Source organism: Sinocyclocheilus grahami, unplaced genomic scaffold (genome assembly GCF_001515645.1).
Source record: "Sinocyclocheilus grahami isolate Dianchi unplaced genomic scaffold, SAMN03320097.WGS_v1.1 scaffold25.1, whole genome shotgun sequence".
Taxonomy (NCBI): domain Eukaryota; kingdom Metazoa; phylum Chordata; class Actinopteri; order Cypriniformes; family Cyprinidae; genus Sinocyclocheilus; species Sinocyclocheilus grahami.
In genome coordinates, this window is record NW_015505204.1 from 2,628,654 (window position 1) to 2,653,574 (window position 24,921).

General features: G+C 33.6%; 3 protein-coding genes across 3 annotated transcripts in view; 2 read left to right on the plus strand and 1 right to left on the minus strand.

Moving 5' to 3' along the window:
• LOC107565367 (beta-1,4-galactosyltransferase 1-like) overlaps positions 1–1,173 on the plus strand; it is a 10,116-nt gene extending 8,943 nt beyond the window's left edge. Inside the window, exons 4-6 of the mRNA XM_016250585.1 lie at positions 479–601; positions 706–810; positions 899–1,173. Coding sequence (XP_016106071.1) covers positions 479–601; positions 706–810; positions 899–1,028 — 358 coding nt within the window. The 3' untranslated portion in view covers positions 1,029–1,173. The remainder of the gene's footprint in view (positions 1–478; positions 602–705; positions 811–898) is intronic.
• A 3,192-nt stretch (positions 1,174–4,365) lies between these two features.
• Positions 4,366–5,274, minus strand: spink4 (serine peptidase inhibitor, Kazal type 4). The gene is made up of 4 exons (XM_016250597.1): positions 5,211–5,274; positions 4,960–4,991; positions 4,552–4,664; positions 4,366–4,464 (listed from the first exon to the last, which is right to left on the minus strand). The coding sequence occupies exons 1-4, from the start codon at positions 5,257–5,259 to the stop codon at positions 4,419–4,421; spliced, it is 240 nt and encodes a 79-aa protein (XP_016106083.1). The 5' UTR covers positions 5,260–5,274; the 3' UTR covers positions 4,366–4,418.
• A 3,452-nt stretch (positions 5,275–8,726) lies between these two features.
• On the plus strand, positions 8,727–20,079 carry mttp (microsomal triglyceride transfer protein). Its single transcript, XM_016249101.1, has 18 exons — positions 8,727–8,984; positions 10,050–10,237; positions 11,148–11,291; positions 11,401–11,508; positions 11,591–11,707; positions 11,799–11,938; positions 12,013–12,163; positions 12,406–12,563; positions 12,957–13,125; positions 13,416–13,523; positions 14,329–14,541; positions 14,628–14,839; positions 14,954–15,051; positions 15,910–16,031; positions 16,138–16,365; positions 17,402–17,526; positions 19,471–19,641; positions 19,749–20,079. Exons 1-18 carry the CDS (start codon positions 8,924–8,926, stop codon positions 19,894–19,896), a joined length of 2,661 nt encoding a protein of 886 aa, XP_016104587.1. The 5' UTR covers positions 8,727–8,923; the 3' UTR covers positions 19,897–20,079.
• Positions 20,080–24,921: the final 4,842 nt, after the last annotated feature.

Sequence of the window (24,921 nt, forward strand, 5' to 3'; positions counted from 1 at the left end):
TCACAGGAATACATTACATTTTAAAATATATTCAAATAGAAAATAATTATTGTAATAATCTTTCACAATATTTACTGTTTTTATCAAATAAATGCAGAAGTAGTGAGTATAGAGATTAAAAAAAATTACTAACCCCAAACTTTTGAATGGTAGTGTGCTGATTTGGCTAGTTTATGTAAGAGGAAAAAAAACATTTCCCATTAAAAAACTACATATGAAAAAACTACATTTCCATAGTCATGATTAAATGTGCAGATAAAGCATTGATAACACAAAATGTGTATCTGTTTTCTTATATTAGCATTAGAAAATCTTCCAGTTGCACCAGTTTTTTTCCAATCAAAATTGCTATATTGTAATTATATCTTCAAACTTGTAAGTAGGAAGTTCCCAGGGGATTGTTGCACAAACAATTATACAATATCAAGATTGTCAGTATGACAAATTTTTCATTCAAAAATGTTTTTTTTTAATGCAGGTTGCCATATAAACAGTATTTTGGGGGTGTATCAGCAATGAGTAAAGAGCAGTTTCAAAAGATCAATGGCTTTCCCAATAACTACTGGGGCTGGGGAGGAGAAGACGATGACATCTTTAACAGGTGAGGAAAATATATAATTTCCTTACTATTAATTACAAATTCTCTCTTATAATATATGAGGTAACTTAGATAAAGGAAGAGTTTGAGGGTCATTATTTTCGAAGGCTGGTATTTCAAGGCATGAAAATATCAAGGCCGAGTGGAGACATGGGTAAATGCAGAATGATTCGTCACTCAAGAGACAAGAAAAATGAGCCGAACCCACAGAGGTAATCTCTCTTTCACAAACACACACACACACATGCAGTAATACAAGACAGACTGAATTCATTCTAAAGCTGCATCTCTATTTCATAGATTTAGGAGAATTTCTCACACACAACAGACAATGAAGACGGACGGCATCAAATCGCTCAGTTACAAAGTGGTGGATATAGAGAAAGACCTGCTCTACACCCAAATCACAGTGGACATCGGCAAGCCATGAAACCTCTAGAGCTCACAAGAAACATTTAGCTCACTGCAACTTTTCAGAGATCTTTAAACTGCACATCTGACTCTGAATCGGTTCAACCCTAGTGAATATCAAAGAAAACTATTAACAAGTCAGAATGAAAGAGACATTCTTCTGAAGGGCACACTAAGACTTTCTTGTCCCCTTAACATTAAAAAGTGTAATATGAATGGACAGAGCCTTATATGCCTGTTAATTGTCTGTTTCAGACTTTAATGAACATTATTTTCGTAAGCTTCCATGCAAAGCAGCCTGTGAAAATCACGCCTCGGGGAATAACTGACTACTGTGAATTCCAGTTCAACACAAACCTGCACACTCATACAAAACACCTTACAGAGCTTTTAGAGATGACAGTTCAATATGTACACATATCCTTATAGTAAGTATGCATCAGTAGTTTGATCTTTTAGACTAACTTTACATTAGTGCCCTGTGGTAAGTACTCAGACACTGAGTATTATTAAAGGGATAGTTCACCCAAAAAATGATCATTCTGTCATCATTTACTCACCCTCATGTTGTTTCAAACTTGTATGATTTAGAAGTTATTTTAAAGAATGTTGGTAACCAAATATTTGATGGTAGCCATAGTATTTTTTTTCCCATACTGTAAATGGCTACCATCAACAATTTGTTTACTAACATTCTTCAAAACATCTTCTTTTGTGTTCAAAAGAAGCAAGAAACTCATACAGGAACAACTTGAGGGAGAGTAAATGATCACTTTAATGAAAAAATTTTTTTTAATACATTTTAAATTCAAAATACTGTTTTATAATATCATATACGTACCAGACACTCTTGTAAAGTGTTATTTTTCCTAATAGAACATCATTTTGATTGGTGGAGGTTGAGTGTTGTGTTTCATTAGGCAATTAAAAATATTTCACACTTGGCCAGTGGGATCCACTGAATATTGAGTGAAAATATTTTGGGATATTATTTGGTGGGGGGGAATAGTTGTTGCTAAATAAATAAACAAATCATGAACAATTTCAGGCTGTTTTTCTCTTTGCGACTATGAAAAAGAACTGAAAAGGCAAGCGCCACCACTAATACTGGTACTCATATGTGACCCTGGAGCACAAAACCAGTCTTAAGTCGCTGGGGTATATTTGTAGCAATAGCCAAAAATACATTGTATGGGTCAAAATTAGTGATTTTTCTTTTATGCCAAAAATCATTAGGACATTAAGTAAAGATCATGTTCCATGAAGATATTTTGTAAATTTTCTACCGTAAATATACCAAAACTTAATTTTTGATTAGTAAATTAATTTTTAATTAGTAATATGCCTTGCTAAGAACTTCATTTGGAGAACTTTAAAGGTGATTTTCTCAGTATTCAGATTTTTTTGCACCCTCAGATTCCAGATTTTCCAATTGTTGTATCTCGGCCAAATATTGTCCTATCCTAACAAACCATACATCAATGGAAACCTTATTTATTCAGCTTTCAGATGATGTATAAATCTCAGTTTCGAAAAATTGACCCTTATGACTGGTTTTGTGGTCCAGGGTCACATATTGGTAAACGTTTAGAGGTGGAAGAAGCTGTCGTTTCTTATGATCAGCTGCCTTTATTTGAAAAAGAAAAAAAACGATAATATTGTGAAATATTATTGAAATTTAAAATAAATGTTTTTTCATTTTAATATATTTAAAAATGTTATTTATTCCTGAGATGGCAAAGGTGAATTTTCAGTGTCACATGATCCTTCAGAAATCATTCTAATATGCTGATTTGGTGCTTCAAGATTCATGTTGAAAGCATTTGTGCTGCTTAATATTTTAATGAAAAAAGTATTTTTCATTTACATCAACTTTTAATATCAGCTAATAAATCTACACAATAAGACAGTCTAGCCACATCACAATGTTCATCTGTCTTCCAGTGGCCCACAATTCAATCAAACAGTTTTGATCTCATGAAATCTCATGAAAAAACTGATCTCATGAATGAACTACTAATTAAGAGTATTTGCAAATAATATTGTTTGTAAACATGAGCATGCTATTCTCAGAATGCTGAAAATATGTAATCAGAATATATAGTCATTTTTAATGTTTGTGTATGCAGTTGAAGTGCTGTTTCTTGTCTTGTGCTGGTCTCTGTTGGAAGCAGGGCAGTCACTGAACTATCGGCCAGAGATGGGGCTACATTTAAGGAGTAGTTATGAGTAAATCTTTTGAGATAATGGATTGCACAATCCAGAGAGAGTACTATCTAAAAATAGAAATAGAACAGTTTTCTAGTTCACGCTGGTTACAAAACTTATGTACATTAAAGTGCAATATTTACAATATTATATGTTATTATAATATAATATATGTTATTCATTGGAGCAAAATAATTTGTTGGAGGAATTTTTTTTTTACATTTGTGGAAAAACATTAAAAGAAAAAAATGTAAAGAAAAAAACTTAACCCTTTCTTGTGGCTGTATGTAAAATAGTGTGTATTTTAGCATTTCTTTTAGTGCAGTGGACCTTTGACTTATTGCAAATTTTGTGGTTATTATCATTAAAAGAAAAACATAAAAATTAGAAAAAATGTTACTTGAAACAAATACGTTAACTGAAATAAAATATATATTTTAAAAACTAGTGCTGTCAAACGATTAATCGCATCCAAAATAAAAGTTTTTGTTTACATAATATGTGTGTGGGTACTGTGTATATTTATTATGTATATATGGCCTAAATACACACACATAAAGTATATATTTTGAAAATATTTACATGTATTTACATGACTATATTTATATTCATATAATTTATATTATAAATGAATATATTTAGTATATAAACAACATATTTTTCTGAAATATATACATGCATTTGTGTGTATTTATATGTACATAATAAATATACACAGTACGCATACATATAATATGTAAACAAAAACATTTATTTTGGATGCGATTAATCACGATTAATCATTTGACAGCACTCAACAAAAAAAACAGCTAGCTTCTCATTTTTATTTCGTTTAATTTGAAATACTAAAATAAGTGAAATGAAATAAACTAAAAGAAATAAATAAAATGTAATGAAAAAAATATGGACATATTTTAAAAAGGAAAAACTACTAAATGTGATGAAAATAATAAATTGCTAAATTAAAGTTTTAAAACTAAGTTCCAAAAACTAAAAGTGAAAACAAAAACTATATAAAATAAACTAATTCAAACCATTAACAAACTAATAGTATATCAATGATACTGAAATAAAACAGATGATAAAAAAGCATACGTCTAAAGCCAGAGAGACTTTGAGTGTTGAAGAAAGGAAACAGATTGCATTTCAGATGCTTTAATTTGGCCACAGATCTTAACGATACTGTATGTTGTGCAGGAGCTCAGCACTGGCCATCTCTTGTGATTAAAATGTCAGATTTGGTTTTCCTGAAAAAGACACACAAATGCTATAATTTCATAAATAAAAGTAATGAACATACTCCAGCTGTCAGTGTGTACGTTTATGTGACCTACAGTCTTTCCACACACAGTAAGCACTCGTTGGCATAGCTGTTCCCATCGCTGCCACACACAGGTGCGAAGTTCATGGGACATGCATGGATCTCGGCCATCTCAGCACACACGGGCTACATAACACACACATACACACAAACAGCAGGTAAAATAAGTATTGAACACGTCACCATTTTTCTCAGTAAATATATTTCTAAAGGTGCTGTTGAGTTGAAATTTTCACCAGATGTCAGTAACAACCCAAGTAATCCATACATGCAAAGAAAACAATACAAATAAGTTCAGAAATTAAGTTTATGAACTTATTTTACCCACTCTATGTGGCATTGCATAACAATAATTTTATCCTCTAAAAGCTAAATGAACAAAAAAATCATTCACAGAGAACAAAAAAAAATTCCTCCATACCTTTCGGGGTGAGCCGGGTTTTCCTTGTGCCCCTGAAACAAAAGTGAACTGTTTTAGATATTTCTTTGTGATAGAAGAGGTTAAACCTGTTTCTCGGTTTTTTAAAAGCTCTTATGTCATTTTTACAGTACACAGAACAGCAATGGAGATGTTAACTCTGTTTTACACACCTCAAGCTTTAGGTGTTTACAAACAAAGCCAAGAAGTGATTAATATTAATGAACAGTCATCCGGGTCTAGGTTTACTGTACCTGAAGTGAGCAGCAGAAACAGGCCGAAGAGAAGCACTCTTATAGACATACTGACACAGAATGAGCTCTGCAGTGCTCACATGACTTTATATGACCGCAATGAAGTGTGTGTGGGAATTTCAACACTTGAACACACACACACACACACACACACACAAACAGATTCCCACCTCTCAAAGTACACCTCACATAAGATAAGACAGGTTAGTGCAGAACTTCTTGAAGTGTAAAAATGTTATATGTACTCGTCTTTGATGTAATTTTATTTGTGATCAGTTTTAGTATTGATGGTTAAACTATAAACAGTACAGTATGAACAGGGAATGGGAATGTTTGCCAGACCAATATCCTTGTCATTCATACTTGACATTTTTGTTTAGTTGATATAATGAAAAACATAATATTTTCATACCCCCCCCTAAATATCTGTAATGAGTTGTCTGATGTATTATTTGAATTAATTTTTTTTAAGTATTATTTGTAGGCTATTAGTGAATTAAATTGGCTTGACTTTCTCCCCTGACAACAACGACAGTATTAGTATAAATAAATAAAACTGGTCAAAATAAATAAAACTAGTGGTCAAAAACTTAGAATAAGTTATACAGTATATATTGCGCACACACACACACACACACACACACATTCAAAACAACCCAACTGCTGGGTCAAAACAACTCAATAGCTGGGTTTGTTCCTTTTTAACCCAGCACTGGGTTATATTTAACCCAGCATTTTTTAGAGTGTCTCTATGTGTGTGTGTGTGTGTGTGTGTGTGTGTGTGTGTGTTTAACGACTCTTTTGATCACCAAGGTTCCATTTATTTGATAAAAAAATACAGTCATTATATTAATATATTCATTATAATATAGAAGTTGTTCTGTTTTTTTTTTTTTACTTTTATTTTAAAAAATATATTTTAATTTGCAAGCCATAAAAAAAGAAAAAAAAAATGTCCTGAAACTAACAAATGTTAACTGAAATAAAATAAAACACGAAATAACTTAAACATTTTATTTCAGCTAGCTTCTCATTTTTGTTTAGTTTAACTTAATGAAAGAAAAAAAATTTATAAAAAATATATGGAGATTTTTTAAATGAAAAACTACAGTACAAATGTTTCCTCCATAAAGAAAAGGTATGATGGCAGTAAGTTTTTTTCTTTCTTTCTGTCCCTCATCTGTAAGGGGTTTGAATGTTGGGATGGGGATGTTCTGATTGTCTCCATCTACAGGCTAAAACAGGTCAATGCAGGTGGATTTAAAGAATTTACTGTGTATGACAATAAACCACTCAGATGAATTACCGCAAGGCATCGATAAATATGACAGCATTACATTTGCATATTATTCATTTTAATACTTACATGAATATAACGTTACAACAACATTCTTATGTGCTATAGTATTACAAACACAGTTCAGGGATTGCAGTGCTTATTGACATGTCACTAGGGGTCACTTTATAGTGCACTTAACATAATGTCAGTACCAGATAATATGTTGAAATTCACATGATTTAGTGGTCTCTTGGTTTGATAAATTAGAAGGAAAACACATTATGTTCTTAAGAGGTTACCTAAAGGTTATCAAAATGATCATTAGGAGGTTAATGATTACAAGTATTATGCTTATAATAGGCGAGGTGACACCTGAAGCTCTGGTGCAACAGTGGAAATAAAAAACCAAAAGACAAAGAAAAAAAAAACATTGAAACTTAACTAAGACAGATGTTTTCTTAAAGCCTTTTTTCAAAATTGTACTTAAAGTAATAGAAAATGCATATATATATATAATATTGCTATTAAACGAGAAATGCTACCTTAGATCAATGGTGTTTGAATAAGCTTACCAGCATCCTGTGATTCACAACTAGGGCCAAAAGGTGGTGATGGAGCACTATGCTATCTTTCAACAGATTCCTGTCATAGGTCTTTTTTTTTTAAATACATAATACAGGCAAGCAATCCATATTACTTCTGTATTATTTCTAGTTCTTTATTTTCATAATACATTTCAATATATTATTTAATGTTTAATGTTATTTCATTATATATATGAGGATTTATTTAATTAATTATTATTATAATTATATATTTTTTTATATATAAAAAATGATCATTTTTAGAGCCATTTTTAAATTATCCATGATGTTCTACGTATCATGGTATTGATCAGATAACCAAAATCATATTGATCAGATTTACCAAAATAATATAACTCATTCCAGAACATTCACAGTATAGTTGTGGAATCTAATATATGTTCAGAGGTGTAAAGAGTACCTAAAAACCATACTTGAGTAAAAGTACAGATATGTTACAGTGAAAATCATTCCACTACACGTTACAAGTCACCCATTCCAAAACAACTTGAGTCAAAGTCTTAGAGTATCTGATTTTAACAGTACTTAAGTATTTTACTTATACTAAATATAGGGTCAAAGAGACACGCCAGACAAAAACTGTCACGTTATGGATTGGTTGTCCAAACATAAATCTCAGTGAAACTGTTAAAAGGACTGGCTGTTTAAACATACACATAAAGAGAGACAGAGAGAGTTATTATAGTTAACTAAAACTAAAACTAAAATAAAATAGGCTATTAAAACGTAAACTTTATTTCAGCTAGTTGTCAAGGCAACATGTTTTTTTTTTCATTTCATGTTTATCCTGATGTACTAAAATAAATCAAATCAAACCATTAGTAAAAATATAATTCAATAACTTAAATTAAAATCATGAAAACAAACATTTTAAAAAACGAAAATGACAAATACACAATTTACTGTCTGAAAACAGAGAATAAATAAAAAATAAAAATGGTTTCAAAATATTAATAATAACTATTATCTCAGTGACACTAAAATAACTCTGATATATATATATATATATTCTGTATTGATTTTTTTTTCAGGTGTTTTACCTGAAAACTTCTCATTTACTTTGAATTGTCACTTTAAAATATTCATATACACTCTTAAAAATAAAGGTGCTTCACGCTGCCATAGAAGAACCTTTTTGTCTAAATGGTTCCATAAAGAACCTTTAACATCTGAAGAACCTTTTATATATATATATATATATATATATATATATATATATATGTGTGTGTGTGTGTGTGTGTGTGTGTGTGTGTGTGTGTGCGAGAAAAAAATGTCAGAAAATACAGTATTTAAAAAAGCCTGAAACGAATACAAAAACTAAATTTCAAGTGTCACTTTCAAAGAAGTTTTAACTGCGACCTCCTTATTTCTTTATATAATATAATATAATATAATATAATATAATATAATATAATATAATATAATATAATATAATACAATGTGGTTGAGCAAAACTAAATAAATTCGCTAATCCTGTCATGAAGGAAGCGGTAATCTCGTTTGATCATTATGATCATATTATTATCTGTCAATGAGCGCTGATTGATGCGCTACCGGCGGGATTCTATCATGCCGACCCTACTATAAAAATCAAACCCCGTCCTGAGGAGCGTTTAGTCACCAAATCTCGCCGAGCTCTGCCGGTTAATTATTAGCCGTTATCTCGTACTTAGTACCGGAGCGTGGAGTTTGGAGTCTGAACCTCAAATCCAGATAAACAGAGAGAGAGAGAGAGAGAGAGAGAGAGAGAGAAAGATAGCTGAAGGATCAGGCAGCCATCCTTTCTCTGGCCCGCAGACCTTTAACGCGCACAGAACAGCGAGCCAAACATGCTGCGGCTTGCTGGACTTTTACTATGTGTCACCTCCTTTTTAAGTACCTCATCCCTTGGTAAGTGATTTTTTTTTTAAAGTCTGAAGACATAAAATTAAATGTTAAAAAAAAGGCTAAATGTTTGCTTGTTGGTTAAAACTAGCAAATGTTCTCAAGTTTTCAGATTTGAGATTTCAATTAATTTCAATATTATTTTGATTTAAGGGTTTATGCAGTTCACTGAAGTCCCTAGAATAGTAATTCTGAGAGCATTTAATGATCGTGTGGTTAGTCACACCTTTCATTCATTCTGTGCCCAGATTCATCTAATCATTACAATCATCAGTATGTTTATTTAGTATCAGTAGGCAATCATTTCTGAAATATTTTTCAGAAATATTCTTTCTATATTACGTATATGTAAATATAAATAAAAAAAATAAAAAACATTTATTTGTTTTAGAAGGGTAAAATCAGGGCATAATCTCTGTATCAGTAGATGTGATGCAATCTGAGTGTGACACGTCAGTGTTTTCGGGACAAGGCTGAACTGTGCTGGCAGAGAGGTTTTGCAGAGATACTGTTTATCAATCACTTTATGAATCAACAATCCTTAAACCACAAAATGCACAAAAGTTACCTTGAATGATTCTGACACATTTAAAACTTTTAAGACAAAAGAAATATAGTTGTGTCACATAATGAGGTTACAAACATGATCCATATGTGATGATTAGAGAATTAATAGCTCATAGTACACTGTTATCTGAGACCCACCTACAGTACAATTACAGATAGGACTACATTCCTTTTCCTTCTGTATTACCTTCAATGAAAGGCTATGGACTTCCTCTGCAGTGCTTTCTTTTTCCTGTAGCTTTCTCTTGAACAAATTATTTCTTGTGGATGTAAATTCTTTGGAATAAAACAGTAGATTCAATTCAGACTTCAGGTAGAGTAAGTGTTTCCACCAGCTCCATTACTGGATTTAAATCGGTGTGATTTTTAGGAGATGGTCAATCCACTTCCTGCCTCTCTAATTTCACATTCCTCCCTTGTCCAGCTGTCTCTTACATGCCACTGACTGAAAATCGGATGAAGATCTAGAATGTGTCACAGCATGACATTTTTGTGTTTTTTCAGGTGCGATTGCTGGGCCTCGGCTGGATAATGACAAACTCTACAGATATAGCTACAGCACTGAGGTCCGGCTGAACAGGCCGACGGGATCCACTAGGGGGAACACTGGATTCAGGATTAGCAGTGATGTGGACATCAGCCTCGTCTGGAGGAACCCACAGATCCAGGATGAACAGCTACTTCGATTGCAGGTATAGGGGAGAACTTTAGTGGTATTTTTTATTTATTTATTTTTTGATTGCATACGCTTGTAAGAAGGTGCGCTTATAGTGAATGCACTTGTAGTGTACTTCAAATTTTAGAAGTGCATTCAAAAAACTGTACTGGCATATAATATAATATAATAAAAAGTTCACTTTTTAAAGTAAATTTTTACTATTTTGTCATGCTGTAAAAAGAACACATTTTGATGTGTTGACTAACATTTAAATCACATGTATTTTTAACTGTAGTTTTTTGTAACTGTATCATTACAAATCTTTATCATTAAAAATTTTAAAAAGTTAATAAATGGCAGCTTCTTGACAAATGTTGAAATTATAAACATACTTATAAACATGGCATATGAGTTAATATACAAGTTAACATTACCATAAATGCATAGCAGTGGCAGTACACTGAAAGCACAAATTCATAGACGATAGACGTAATTATGAAATTACATATAAAGATGTATATGTAGATGTAAGTTCTACTTATGTGTCAAAAAAGGACTTTTAAGTTGAATTGCATTTAATAACAAAAACAATTTATCAAATTTGTCTAATTAAAGTGTCTGAATTCTATATATATTTTTAAAGTATATTATTTCTGTAATTAATAGTCTTGTTAATTTTGTTAACTTTTTGAATGCTTTGAGTTAATTTTTATATATTCCGTTTTCAAGTTTTAGCACTTTTGTTGTGTTTTGTCTTTTTTTTAAATATACTTTTTTAAGTTTTAGTTTACTTATTTTCAGTTGTTTTAGTGCTTCAAATGAACAGACATCAGAAATAATTTTAAGTTAATGTTTATTTAATTTCAAGTGATGATGATAACCCTTGATATGATAACCCTAATGATAACCCTTGTGCAAATCACCTTCTCCTGTCCTGTTCTCAGATTTCAAATGTTCAAGTTGAAAGTGCTGGAAAGCGCTCCCGCAAAAACAACATCTTCCACGGCAGCTCAGCAGAAAGCATTCTGGGTAAAGTCAGGCTTGAGGCACTTCAGAGGCCCTTCATGGTGCTGTGGAAGATGGGCAAGGTAATAAACATTTCATTATGCATCATAAAAATGTGTTTCATATTCATTTTAGTTTTGAATTTTTTTATATATTCCATAGTGATTTGACATTCTGTGTGATTTTACTTAGATCAGAAGCCTGTATGCCCATAAGGCGGAGCCTGCTACCATCAAAAACTTGAAGAGGGGTGTGGCCAGTATGCTAATGATGCAGCTAAAGTCCGGGAAGATGTCAGAGGTTAAGATTATTACAATTCTCCATTGAAGTGTTTAAAGTATGTAAGTTTTTCTAAGTTAAATACTCTATCTGTAATCTGCAGGCTGATGCTTCAGGGAAATGTTTAGTTGAGTACAAAGCCACCAAAGATCAGGTGATCCGTACAAAACACTTGGATACTTGCAAAACACAAGAGATGGGATTCACTACTCACAGCCCAGTAAGACAAAAACTAATTTTCTCATCTTGCCTCATGCATTTATACACAATTCCTGGCACTTTTTATTGACCTTTCCTCTCTTCCCCTTTAGGTACTAGGCATCAGTGGGAAGTCTACTTCTGAAACAGTAATCACTCTGGAGAATGGCATCATTAAGTCTGCTGATGTTGAGGAAACACACATTTTGTCCATCAATGCTCGTCATAAAGCTGCAACTAAAGTCCTGTCCAGGTACCAAAGAAATGTGAAAACAAATCACTTAATTAAATCAAGTAATAGAATGAAATTAAAGTATCTTCCAACAGGCAGTCATTGACGCTTAAAAAGATTGAGGTTGGCCCAACAGAAGTAGCGGGTAAAGATGTTGCAAGTGTGGTGAAGTCTCTGGATGACAAACACATGTCTGTTGGAGTCATGGTGGAGAAAGTTAAAACCAAATGCAAGGGATGCCCCAATGTGAGTTACTATGCTTTTCTTTTACCAACTTTTGTGTTTGTGTTTATGAATCTGATGTGAAACCATTATTTCACTTAAAAATGAAAATCCTGTTTACTCAGCTTACACTGAAAAAAAATGGTGTTGAGATTTCACAAATAATTACAAAAAAACGACACCCTTTAAAAGTTTGCGAAATAGGTTTTTAAGCATGTGTTTATATTTATACTAATTGTATATTGTATTGTTTTGGTGTACAATAGCTAATGGACACATGGAAAGCGGTGAGATCTCAGCTGGAGCCAGAATCACTCTCTAAAGCAGAAGGCCCAAGGAGCTTCCTCGCACTCTTACACAGCCTGCGCAAAGCCAGCAAGTCAGAGATCCTGACTGTCCTGCGCAACTGCAGTAAGACTGTATTGTAAGAACAAACTCCTCATTGTGCTTCTCTATTTCTCATTTGTACACATTATTAGAGTCAAGCTACTCTTTTTAATTAGCTACAGTAGCTAGTTACACTACAGGCTGCTAACAAAAAGTAGGCAACTACACTGATGATATTTAAGACTTCTCTGCAAAGAAGAAGTGAGTTTTTTCACTGGTTCACTCAAATGAATCAGATTTCCCATATAAAGAACACAAAAGAAGGTTTTGAACCTCAGTTTTGCTGTTCTTTTAAACATTCTATTCATCAAAGAATCATGAAAACAGGTATCAAAGTTTCCACAAAAAATATTAAGCAGCACAACTGTTTTCACCAATAATAAACACAGCCTTAAGCCTTCCAGTTTACACTGTTTCTCTGTCTTTCTAGGCCTCAGCTGGTGGATGCAGTAACATCAGCTCAGACTCCATCTTCTCACTCAGCCATTCTGGAGTTCCTGGACTTCAGCAAGAAGGAAGGTTTAGTGCTGCAGGAGCGCTTTCTGTATGCATGTGGCTTTGCCTCTCACCCTACAGAGACCATGCTGCAGTCCCTGCTGGTAAGAGAACTGCAATACTGCAATCACACATGCACTTAGAGCCTTTCCGCTGTGAATGTTAATCTTACAAAGATGTACTGTGGAAGTAAGATGGTATTTCATATACAATATATATATATATATATATATATGTGTATATATATATATATATATATATATATATATATATATATATATATATACATACACGTACACATTGGTGACACTATGGTGCAAACATTACACATTTCACTGTAGATTTTCATAATTTTCATTCATCATTCTAATTTATGTGGCTTTTTCCCCCATAGGATTTGGCTCAAGGAAAGATTGGTAGTACAGAAATCAAAGAGTCAATTGTGATTATCATGGGAGCTTTGCTCAGGAAACTCTGTCTGAAAGGAGCATGTGCACTACCGGTGAGTCCCCACACATTGGATTATTATTTGTATTCATTTCTGTACTTATACATGTTCACATATGATTCATATATTTAATATCAAAACTGCAAACAAAACATTTCCAAAAATTATTAAAGAGATAGTTCTATATAGTTTATAGTTTGATAAAAAAAAAAAAAATGGAACAGGGACCATCAACTGTTTGATTACCTACGTTCTTTAAAATATCTTCTTTTGTGTTTAACAGAACAAACAAAGTCAAACAGGTTTGGAACAAATCCAAAGTTCTGTTATGAAACTCTATATGGCGCAGTCCAATAGGTCAAACTGAATCTGACATAATGACATCATTATCACATGCCACAGCTGATTGGTTCTTTTTGTATCAGCAGCCAATGAGCTCGCTGCTCAACATTCAAATACTTGATTAGTGCTTGCTGTAGCAGTTGCAGCACGCTTCAGAAACCCCCACCTTCCCCAGCTCCACCAGTATAGATCTGCTACGATTTATGTATGCTATATATGGAGGTTATTTCATATATGTTATATGTGCAGCAGCAGTACATGCTCACAGCAGCATGTTATGGATGTTGCTCTGCTGCAGCAGCGTAGCAGATCTATTCCGCCAAGACCACCACAACACATTAACATTGTCATGTACATACATTATCATGCTAAACCCTCCGAGAGTTGTCATTATTGAACTTGAGGGAGAGAAAATGATGACAGAATTTTCATTTTTGGCTGAACAGTCCCTTTTAAGTGAATCAAATTGAGTTTAGTAATTCAAGCTGACTGTGTTTCTTCTGTGTTTGATGTGTAGACAGTGCTTAAGGTGAAAGAGATGCTGTTGGCAGGGCCTGACAGCACTCAGATGGAGTCCGAAGTTCTAATGTACCTGCTAGCATTGAAGAACGCTCTTCTGCCGGAGGGTGTTCCTGTTCTAGCCAAATATGCTGAGTCTGAGGTGGGAGCGTTTAGCACCATTGCCATTACAGCGCTGCAGAGATATGACCCTCAGCTGATCACACCAGAGGTAAATTATCAATCCCCCATCACCTAGAGGGGCACAAAAAACAATTCTTCAGCTACTCTTCAAAATATTTAACACTATTTCCACAGGTGAAAAAAACACTGAACCGCATATACCATCAGAACAAGCATATTTATGAGAAGAACGTTCGTGCCGCAGCAGCTGATGTGATTATGAGCAGTAGTCCGTCCTATATGGAAGTGAAGAATCTTCTACTCTCCATTGGACACCTGCCACATGAGATGAACAAATACATGCTGTCTAAAGTCCAGGACATATTGCGCTTTGAGATGCCAGCCTGGTGGGTCTCACATTTACTAATCACATTCTCTAGACTCTAAATAAACAAATGTTTTCTTCTTAATGATTATCTGTGTGGCACTTGTGTGACAGAAGTCATATGTCTGGTTTACAGTAAATTGGTACGACAAGTGATGAAGGACATGGCTTCCCACAACTATGACAGATTCTCAAAGACTGGGTCATCCTCTGCTTTTTCAGGCTTCATGGCACGTAAGTGAGCTCATGTCCACTCCTGCCCTTTAAACTTAAATCTGTGGCACTATTATTTTTATATAAAGCTGCCTGATACAAAGTCTGCATAGAGGTTTTGCAAATATATATTATTAGAGACATTCCATTTCATTGGTTCACACTATAAAAAAAATGTTTTTCTAAGCAATTTTTACCTGGTGAATGATAAACCAGCCAACATTATATAAATAAATAGCTCAGTTACATTAATATCTAAACATTCTAATATACACTATTATAAAAACATAATATATGCTATACATTCAAATGTTTGGGATCAGTAAGATTTGTAGACTTGTAGTATTTTTGAACGAAGTCTCTTATGCTCACCAAGGCTGCATGTATTTGATCAAAATTACAGTAAAAAAAACAGTAATATTGTGAAATATGATTACAATTTAAAATAACTGTTTTCTATTTTAATATATTTTCAAATGTAATTTATTCCTGTGATGAAGCTGGATTTTCAGCATCATTACTCAAGACTTAAGTGTCACATGATCCTTCATAAATCATTCTAATATGCTGATTTGCTGTTCAAGAGACATTAGATACTTATTATTATCAGTGTTAAGCTGTTCAATATTTTTGTGGAAATTGTGATTAATTTTTTTCAGGATTCTTTGATGAACAAAGTCCAAAAGAACAACATATGAATATTTGATAACATTATTAATGTCTTACTGTCATTTTGCTCAATAATAATAATAAAAAAACTACTTTTGAACAGTACTGTATACCACAATGTCTTTGAGACTTAGGCCAATAAGCAACCACTTTGGCTCTTAGACCTACATTTGACTTGTAGCAGTGTCTGAATTTTCTGTCTTTAAACAGGAACTGCTGATGTCACTTGCACCTACAATTTGGACATCCTGTACTCTGGCTCTGGCGTATTGAGGAGAAGCAACATGAACATTTATGGTCAGAGCAACAATGCCTTCCTTCATGGCCTTCAGGTACCGTCGTCATTACCACAACACAGTGTTGTACAGCAGATTCCATAAACATGCATTGTGTGTCCTGACATTGATTGTTCTTTGTGTCTGTCATGCTGTATTTCAGGTGACAATTGAAGCACAGGGTCTAGAGTCTCTAATTGCAGCCACACCGGATGAAGGAGAAGAAGAACTGGAGTCTTTTGCTGGAATGTCTGCTCTGCTGTTCGATGTGCAGCTCCGGCCAGTGACCTTCTTCAAGGGCTACAGTGACCTGATGTCCAAGATGTTCTCCATATCTGGAGATCCAATCAGTGTGGTGAAGGGCCTTATTCTGCTGACAGACCACTCACAGGTATGACATTCACCTCAATGTACACGTTATATTATTTATGTTATTAAAAATACTATATATATATATTAATTTTAATATTACATGGAAATAACATGGCTATAATTTCAAATAAATGCTGTTCTCTTGAACTTTCCATTCATCAAATAAACCTGAAAAAATATCATATTAAGCAGCACAACTCATTGATTGTTTTCAACATTGATAATAGGACATTTTTCTTGAGCAGCAAATCAGCATAATAGAATGATTTCTGAAGGATCATGTGACACTGAGACTGGAATAATGATGCTGAAAATTCAGCTTTGCCATCACAGGAATAAATAACATAGAAAACAGTTGTTTTAAATTATAATAATATTTCACAATATTACTGTTTTGACTGTAATTCTGATTAAAACATGCAGCCTTGGGATGCATAAGAGACATTTAAATTATTCAAAAACCACAAACATTTGAACGCTCGCTAGTGTATAATGTTACAAGATATTACCATTTAAAAACATCAAATATAAATACACTATATGGGCAAAAGTATTGGGACACCCCCTTCTAATGAACAGGTTTGACTACTTTAGTAATTTCCATGAGTACAAATCTTAATGTTTAAGCATATAATGATATTCTACAGAATTGTGTGCTTCTATTTTTATAGCAACAGTTTGGACAGGACCCTTTTCTATTTCTATGACAGTGCCTCTGTGCATAAGGCAAGGTTCAAAAAGAAATGCTTGATTCAGTCGGTGTGGAAGAATCTGACTTGTCTGCAGAAAGCAAAGTCCTAATCCCACCTGAGCACCTCCGGTGTGACTTTAAATGTAGACCTTGAGCCAAAAACTCATCACCAAACACCAATGAATTAGAAGCACACAATTCCCTAGAATATCATTTTATGCTTAAACACTAAAATTTGTACTCATGAAAATGACTAAATAAGTCAAACCTGTTCATTAGAAGGGGGTGTCCCAATACTTTTGTCCATATAGTGTATTTTCTTTTTGATGTATTAAAAAATCTTGCTTTCTCGCTTTCTTTGAAGGTGATTCCTCTACAGTCTGGTCTAAGAACCAGTGCTGAGTTCCAAGGTGGTCTGGCCATCGATATCTCTGGAGGGATGGAGTTCAGCTTGTGGTACAGAGAGTCTAAGACGAGCGTCAACAACAGGTAGATCTTTTAAAACTCCTTATATGGGGATGATGTCATGAATTCAGATATAGATCCGATCCAATTAAAACGACAGCCCATGATGTCCTAATGGAAGGCATTTCACCCTTGGTTGCTTTGGATGCAATGATGGATTTGTTAAAATCGACCACTTAATTTGCTTATTTAGAAACCATTGCCAGAGGTTTTTCTTCACTAGGTTTTCCAAATGACAGTAAATACGATGCCGGTGCATCTTATTATAACATCATTAATCCTTCAGAGAGATTCAATGCTAATCCACATCTTTAGCCACAACTGCACCTGCTTGCTTACTATTAGTTTGTGGATGAAAGCAATGGCAACTCAGCTAAAATGAGACAGGCGGGAAATGAGGGCAATGGAAAGATGCTGTGGTAGGAGTAAACGATCAGGTGTTGAGGGTCAAATTAGGTTATGATATCGATTGTGAGAAACCAAATCCTCTCAGGGAGAGATTTCTGATCTTTACATTTTACTTTACTTTTAGCACTGTGGGTTTGCTGTGTTCTTTGTGTGATGATGGGTATTTCTGGGTGGCATCTGGTTTTCTACATCTGCCAGGCCTCAGGATAGGCAGGGGCAGGTGTATGGATCAGGGCGGTAGGCTTTACCTTCTCTGAAAACACACACACACACACACACACACACACACAAGAAGACAAACAAAGACTCATTGACAAGACAGACAACCTAATACGTAAACACATGTGTGTGTGGGCACACAGAAGCGGGGAAAACCGATAGAAAGATAGTCACGCACACAGACGCACATAGTCTGACACAAGTGGGATATGTTTAGAAACTAAATAAACCACAGCTCTCTCGGGCGCACAAGATTAGCATGCCTCTACTCAGCCCACTCATCACAGGCAGCCATGCTGAATAGATAATATAAGGTGGAGGTTGAAAGCATGGAACCAGACAGTCTCATGTGATATGTGAGCCTAAACACCAAAACTGACTCAGCAGAGCCCCTGAGAAAGAGACTATGGCAATAAATCTCTATCTTAAGTTGTTCTCTGGAGCATGTGTTGTAGGTAGAATGAGAGTAAACACCTTGATATTAAAAAGCTAAAAATAAAGTAGATACCGAATTTAGAATCAACTTATCATGTTATCAGCGCATCCCCCCCCAAAAAAACCTCTACACTTGGGGTGGAACATTTCAATTAATATTAAAAACTGAGTTGACTAATTGTAACAAAAATGGTTAAAAAAAAATTGGCGTAATCAGTGTTATTTTGTATACTATTGTTTATTAATATTTTGTATTAGATTTGCTTTTATATTTTAATTTCTTGTCATGTTTTTGTCTTTTAAATTGTTTTTTTCTATTTAGCTCCCATATTTATGTCAGTTTTAGTTTTAGTAATTTTAGTAATTTAACTTACACTTATTTTCTGTTAGTCAATGCAACATTTCTCATTTTCAAGTTTAAGTTTTTCCATCTAATATTTTATTTTATTTCAGGTTTATTTCAGTTAAGGAAAACATTTACATTTAATCATTAAGCAGATGCTTTTATCCAAAGAGACTTACAAATGAAGAGAGTTTTAGTTAGTAATAATCTAATAAATTTTTAATCTAAGCAACTCAAATTTTGTTTAAAATTGTTCATTATTTATTTCAGTTTTACGTATTTTATTTCATTTAGTTGCCAAGTTTTCTAAACTTTTATTTTTATTTATTTATTTAGAGAGAAAGTGAATGGGACTGAAACAAAAAAAAAAAAACACATTTAAAATTTTTTTACTCATCTGCACAGAGATGCATTGCTGTTCTTGAAAGCTTTTAGAACACTGAAGTAAAAAAAAGAAAGTAAAAATGATTCTGACAGTGCTGAAGAAATAATTGAAGATTAACTGTGTGCTTACCGAGATTTTTTAGCGTACTTTCTAAGCTCATCCTTGACATTGTGTGCAGGGGAGCGTTGGTCGTCATCGGTAATGTGACAGTGGATACAGGCTTCGTAAGCGCTGGAGTGGAAGTAGGTTTTGAGACAGAGGCCACCCTGGACTTCATCACCACTGTGCAGTTCTCGGAGTACCCCTTCCTCGTCTGCATGCAGATGGACAAAACCACTTTCCCCTTCAGGTATCTGTCAACCAGTCAGATCTTAGGGCTAGAGAATGGGTTATATTCTTTTGAAAAATGTGTCAGATGAACAAAACTAACCTGTTTTTGCATCTGGTGTGCTCTAGAGAGACTGTGTCCAAGCAGGAGAAACTGCCCTCAGGACAGACATTCTCCTTAAAAAGGAGCAGAGATCAGCTGGTGCCGGGCTCAGAATTTCCTCTACACCAGGAGAACTCCAACATGTGCAAGAAAGTATTTGAACAGGCCTGGTAGACAAGCTGGGACCGCACTGGATTCTTTGGCTAGCAAACGTAAAAGGTTTTCATGCAAACAATCACATTATGTTTTGTCTGTATGTGCTGAAACCTTGAGTCAGTCAGGGAGGCGAAGGGTTGTGCACTCTTAAAAATAAAGGCTCCAATTTTTTTTTTTGAACCCTAACCCATTTTGGGTTCCCCAAAGAACCTTTCAGTAAAAAAAAATAACCATTTATTTTTATTTTATTTGGTGTGAAGAACATTTTAATAATCTAAAGAATCTTTTTCCACTATTATGTGGAATAAAGAGGTTCCATGGATGTTAAAGGTTCTTGATGGAACCATGAATGCCAATAAAGGACCTTTATTTTTAAGAGTGTACTATAAGAGTCCTTACAATATGTCTAGCCCTGTTTTCTCCATTTATGAATGATTAGCACAAATTCAATTTATATTTTCGTCCATTTTTATAAATAATAGGAATGTATAAAAATGTTGTCAGGATAACCAATGGCACTCTCGTCATGTGACAGAATTATTCGACCCATAAAAACAAAAGTGAAATATTTATAAATGACAACATTACAGCATTATAACAGGACTGTGTATTTGAGGTGCTACTGTGTTATTTATTTAATCAGAGGGCTTTCTGACACACTTCATCCCTCCACAGGCAGTTCATGCTGTCTGGTTTCCATGATTACACCAGATGTTTACATTCTTGAGAATATTTATGGCAGTCTTGTACATGGGAAGATAATCAACCATGAATAAAGTTTTTGTCTTTTTTTGTCATCTTTTTGGTGTAAAAATCATTAAACGTGTTAACTTTTAATAATATAGAATATCTCTTTATCGATTACAATGTGACTATCATTTTAATGCATCTACTGAGTTTTTATTAAGCTAAAATAAGGATAAATGCAGACTATTTAACTTGGTTAGACATTTGTCAGCATGTCTGAATTTAAAATATAGCCTATTTATATAATGAATATACGTAAAACATTGTTTTGAATAAATCTCAATTAAAACAAATTAAATATACACAATACACTTTGTGGGGTTTTGGAAAATGAAAGTTGATTCTTCTGTTTAATAGTCCTGAGAACACTGTAAATAATACTAATAATCCATCTACTTAAGTTCGTTGCTGCCATCAATTTTTAAGTATAATCAAATTGGCCATACAAGTCATTTTATAAAAATTGAGTTGAATCTCATATTGGTTAAAATTAGTTGGAAATTGGTTTGATGAGTTAATGGAAACACATATGTGGCAATATTGATCGTTTTATAAAAATTTTTTTTTTTTTTTTACGGTTAACAGAACAAATATAACGTTTTAAAAATATCAAAGTAAAAATAAATAGTCAGCTACTTTTTAAGGCTTCTGTTTAACTATACAGAACCTGTTTTATTTCATTTATTGAATTCCACCTAACTTCTCAACCTTTGATGAAGATCTTTATGCAGGAGTGTGACATAAATACATTTTCATAATACAGGAAAATGCCATGCTGGCATTGTCCTCTGACCCATGTTCTTTGACCTGCTGTAAAGTCATTACAGTCATTAGTAATTAGATATCAATTTGATATCATAGACTGTAAAGTTTGATATGAATAAACGTTAAAACACTTCATTTTAAAAGGGCACCCTAGCTTTCAGCTGCCCTCAGTAATAGACATGAACTACAAACTCCCATTCTGGTTTCATCTGCTCTTCATTTATAATTAAATGCTGAAAAGGGTGTAAATAACAAGCGCTTTTTTTTTTTTTTTTTTACAAAAACTTACTTCGTATAAACACAATAGTTGGAGTTCCGCTTGGTGGCGGTTGTCAACTGAAAACCAACAACTGTGCTCTCGTGGACATTCCTATCTCGCGGCGAACAGCAGCTGAGCGCGCGTGTCTGTCACTGGCGCTGCTGCCATGGCGACCGCGTAAACAAACGCACAAACTGTCAGCTCAAGCTAATGCCTCTGGCGGGTGAAGTTTCAGGAGCTCACGGAAAACCTACCTAGCACGCTGGCGTCAGGACAAACGACCCTCTGCCAGCTGTGTAAATCAAGCGGGCCCCACAACAACTATCTGCTTCTCTTGAAGATGGAAGGCCTTTTGAGGTCAACGGCGCTACACGAGAACGGGTAGGCGAGGTAGTACAGAGAAGCTGAAGAGAATTCTCTCAGGAGGACTAATACCACAAATGTGACCCTGCATTCATTTTTTAAAATCTGAAAGCTGAATAAATAAGCTTTCCATTGATGTATGGTTTGTTAGGATAGGACAATATTTGGCTGAGATACAGCTATTTGAAAATCTGGAATCTGAGGGTGCAAAACAATTTTTTTCAAAATATTGAGAAAATCGCTTTTAAAGTTGTCCAAATGAAGTTCTTAGCAATGCATATTACTAATCACACATTAAGTTTTGATATATTTACGGTAGGAAATATACAAAATATCTTAATGGAACATGATCTTTACCTAATATACTAATGATTTTTGGCATAAAAGAAAAATCGATAATTTTGATGTTATAATGCTTGGTGTTTATAATGTTAAAATAATGTTGGTTATTGCTAAAAAAATATACCCGTGCTAATTATGACTGGTTTTGTGGTCCAGGGTCACAAATGAGCTTGGTAAAATTCAATGACTTTTTAAATCTGTGCCATCTTTGCACATTAAAATGGAATACAATTCTTTCACGTTTCATATTGCTTTCTACACTCTACATCATTATTGCTACCTTAAGGATCAATTATATATATTTTTTATTTTATTTTATTTTATTCAAACCAGTTAGACGTTACTATTTATTATGCAATTTTAAGTTACCTGACAAAATATTTTTACTAGGCTATATATAATAGCAAACTGTCATTCTATATGTGACCCTGGACCACAAAACCAGTCTTAAGTCGCTGGGGTATATTTGTAGCAATAGCCAAAAATACATTGTATGGGTCAAAATTATTGATTTTTCTTTTATGACAAAAATCATTAGGATATTAAGTAAAGATCATGTTCCATGAAGATAGTTTGTAAATTTCCTACTGTAAATATATAAAAACTTAATTTTTGATTAGTAATATGCATTCCTAAGAACTTTATTTGGACAAATTTAAAGGTGATTTTCTCAATATTTTGCTATTTTTTTGCAACCTCAGATTCCATATATTCAAATAGTTGTATCTCGGCCAAATATTGTCCTATCCTAACAAACCATACATCAATAGAAAGCTTATTTATTCAGCTTTCAGGTGGTGTATAAATCTCAATTTCAAAAAATTGACGCTTATGACTGGTTTTGTGGTCTAGGGTCACATATGGCTGCCATGTATTTGTTTTGTGTGCATACAGTGCAAATCAACCAAAATAATGAAATAACACTAACCGCTTCAACATGCAATCCTCAACCTATAATGGAACATTCAGAGACTAGGTGATCTTTTTAACAGCCCGTACAAAAGGCAGCTGAGTGGACCAATAGATTCCTCCAATGTTACTCGTGTACTATTAACATCACTGGAACTAGACGTAGAAGTGATTTTAATAGTGCAATGACATGCATGTTCCACTGAATGTGTTTTAATGTGAGTTAAGGAGGCTACTTGATTTATTCTTATACAACTTATACAATTGGATGTTTTATCCGTACCCACATTACTCAGCAAAACTCTTTCAAATACTCAGAAAAATCTTTAGCACATCAAGTATTGTATTTATGCATCATGAATAAGTATCATAATGAGTAAGTATCTAAAATCTAATTTTGTCATATTTTGATAGCAACTCTCATGATGGAAGAATATGTATTTGTGGATTTTCTGATCATTATATGAAATTTATTAAACTTACAGAACTTGCTGTTATATTTATATACTCACATTCAGAAAAACTCTTTCAAAATACCCATATTCAGCATACCAAGTGCATGTATCATAAGTACCATAATGAGTATCAAAATAAGTGTTATAATTTATTATTAAGCAGGTTGTAGCATCTTAATTTGTGTTGTTGTTGTGATTTAATAATAGAATATGCATCTAATACCATATATTATTACAAATTATGTTTAATCTGTTTTTCTCGGTCATATTTTTAAGTGGTAGCAACACTCATCGTGTATTGGTTATTTTTTGATTACATAAAATGTAAGTGTTATCTTTATGGAATTAATTTGAATATCACATTTATAATAAGCATTTTTAACACTGACAGAAATAACAATGAATTCCTTCTAAAATTGGTACATAGATTGGCCAGCAGATCCATATACCTTTAATATATGATCAATGTAACAAAATAGACAAAAAAAATGAACAGGGAGAACAGATGATGGAAAAGAAGGGGTAAAACAGAACAAAAGTATAAGGAGTATTATACTGTGGAGGCAAAATGAGATAGCAACATGCCTGCACTGCAAACTGAGGTAATTGGCAACATAAAGATTGAGACAATTTTTAAATGTACAAGTATTTTCAGTTCAAGCATTATTATTATAATTATTACATTGAACTCCCCAATGATCCGTCCGTCACTATAATAACAATTCTCATCACAGTGAAAGGAAACAGACACACATTTACTCTGTCTCTCTGACACACACAACATGGGCACCACACAAAATGCTTCTCTTTCTCTATCTCTGTTTCTCTCTCTTTCACACAAGCCATGCTTTACTCAATCAGAACTTGCTACCTACAGGTAGATAAAAAGGAGTCCATAAAAATGTAAAAATACAAACACTTTATACAACATAATGAAAACTTGAACAAAAAACATTTTCCCTTAACTATGGACAAAAAGATAGTTGCGTCAAAGTCTAAAGACTACATAAATAGCAAATGTTGCACAAAGTTTGTAAAGCTGCTTTCAAATGTTTCATCTTTAGCTTTTCATCATTGCAAAAGTCACAGATCAGGAGGCAATACTGGGTAGGAATTGATGAAGACAGATGTGGGATACTGTGAAACATGTCCGAGGAATTTTTTTTTATGAAGTGGGAGGAGGACTGACTCCGACAGACAGAC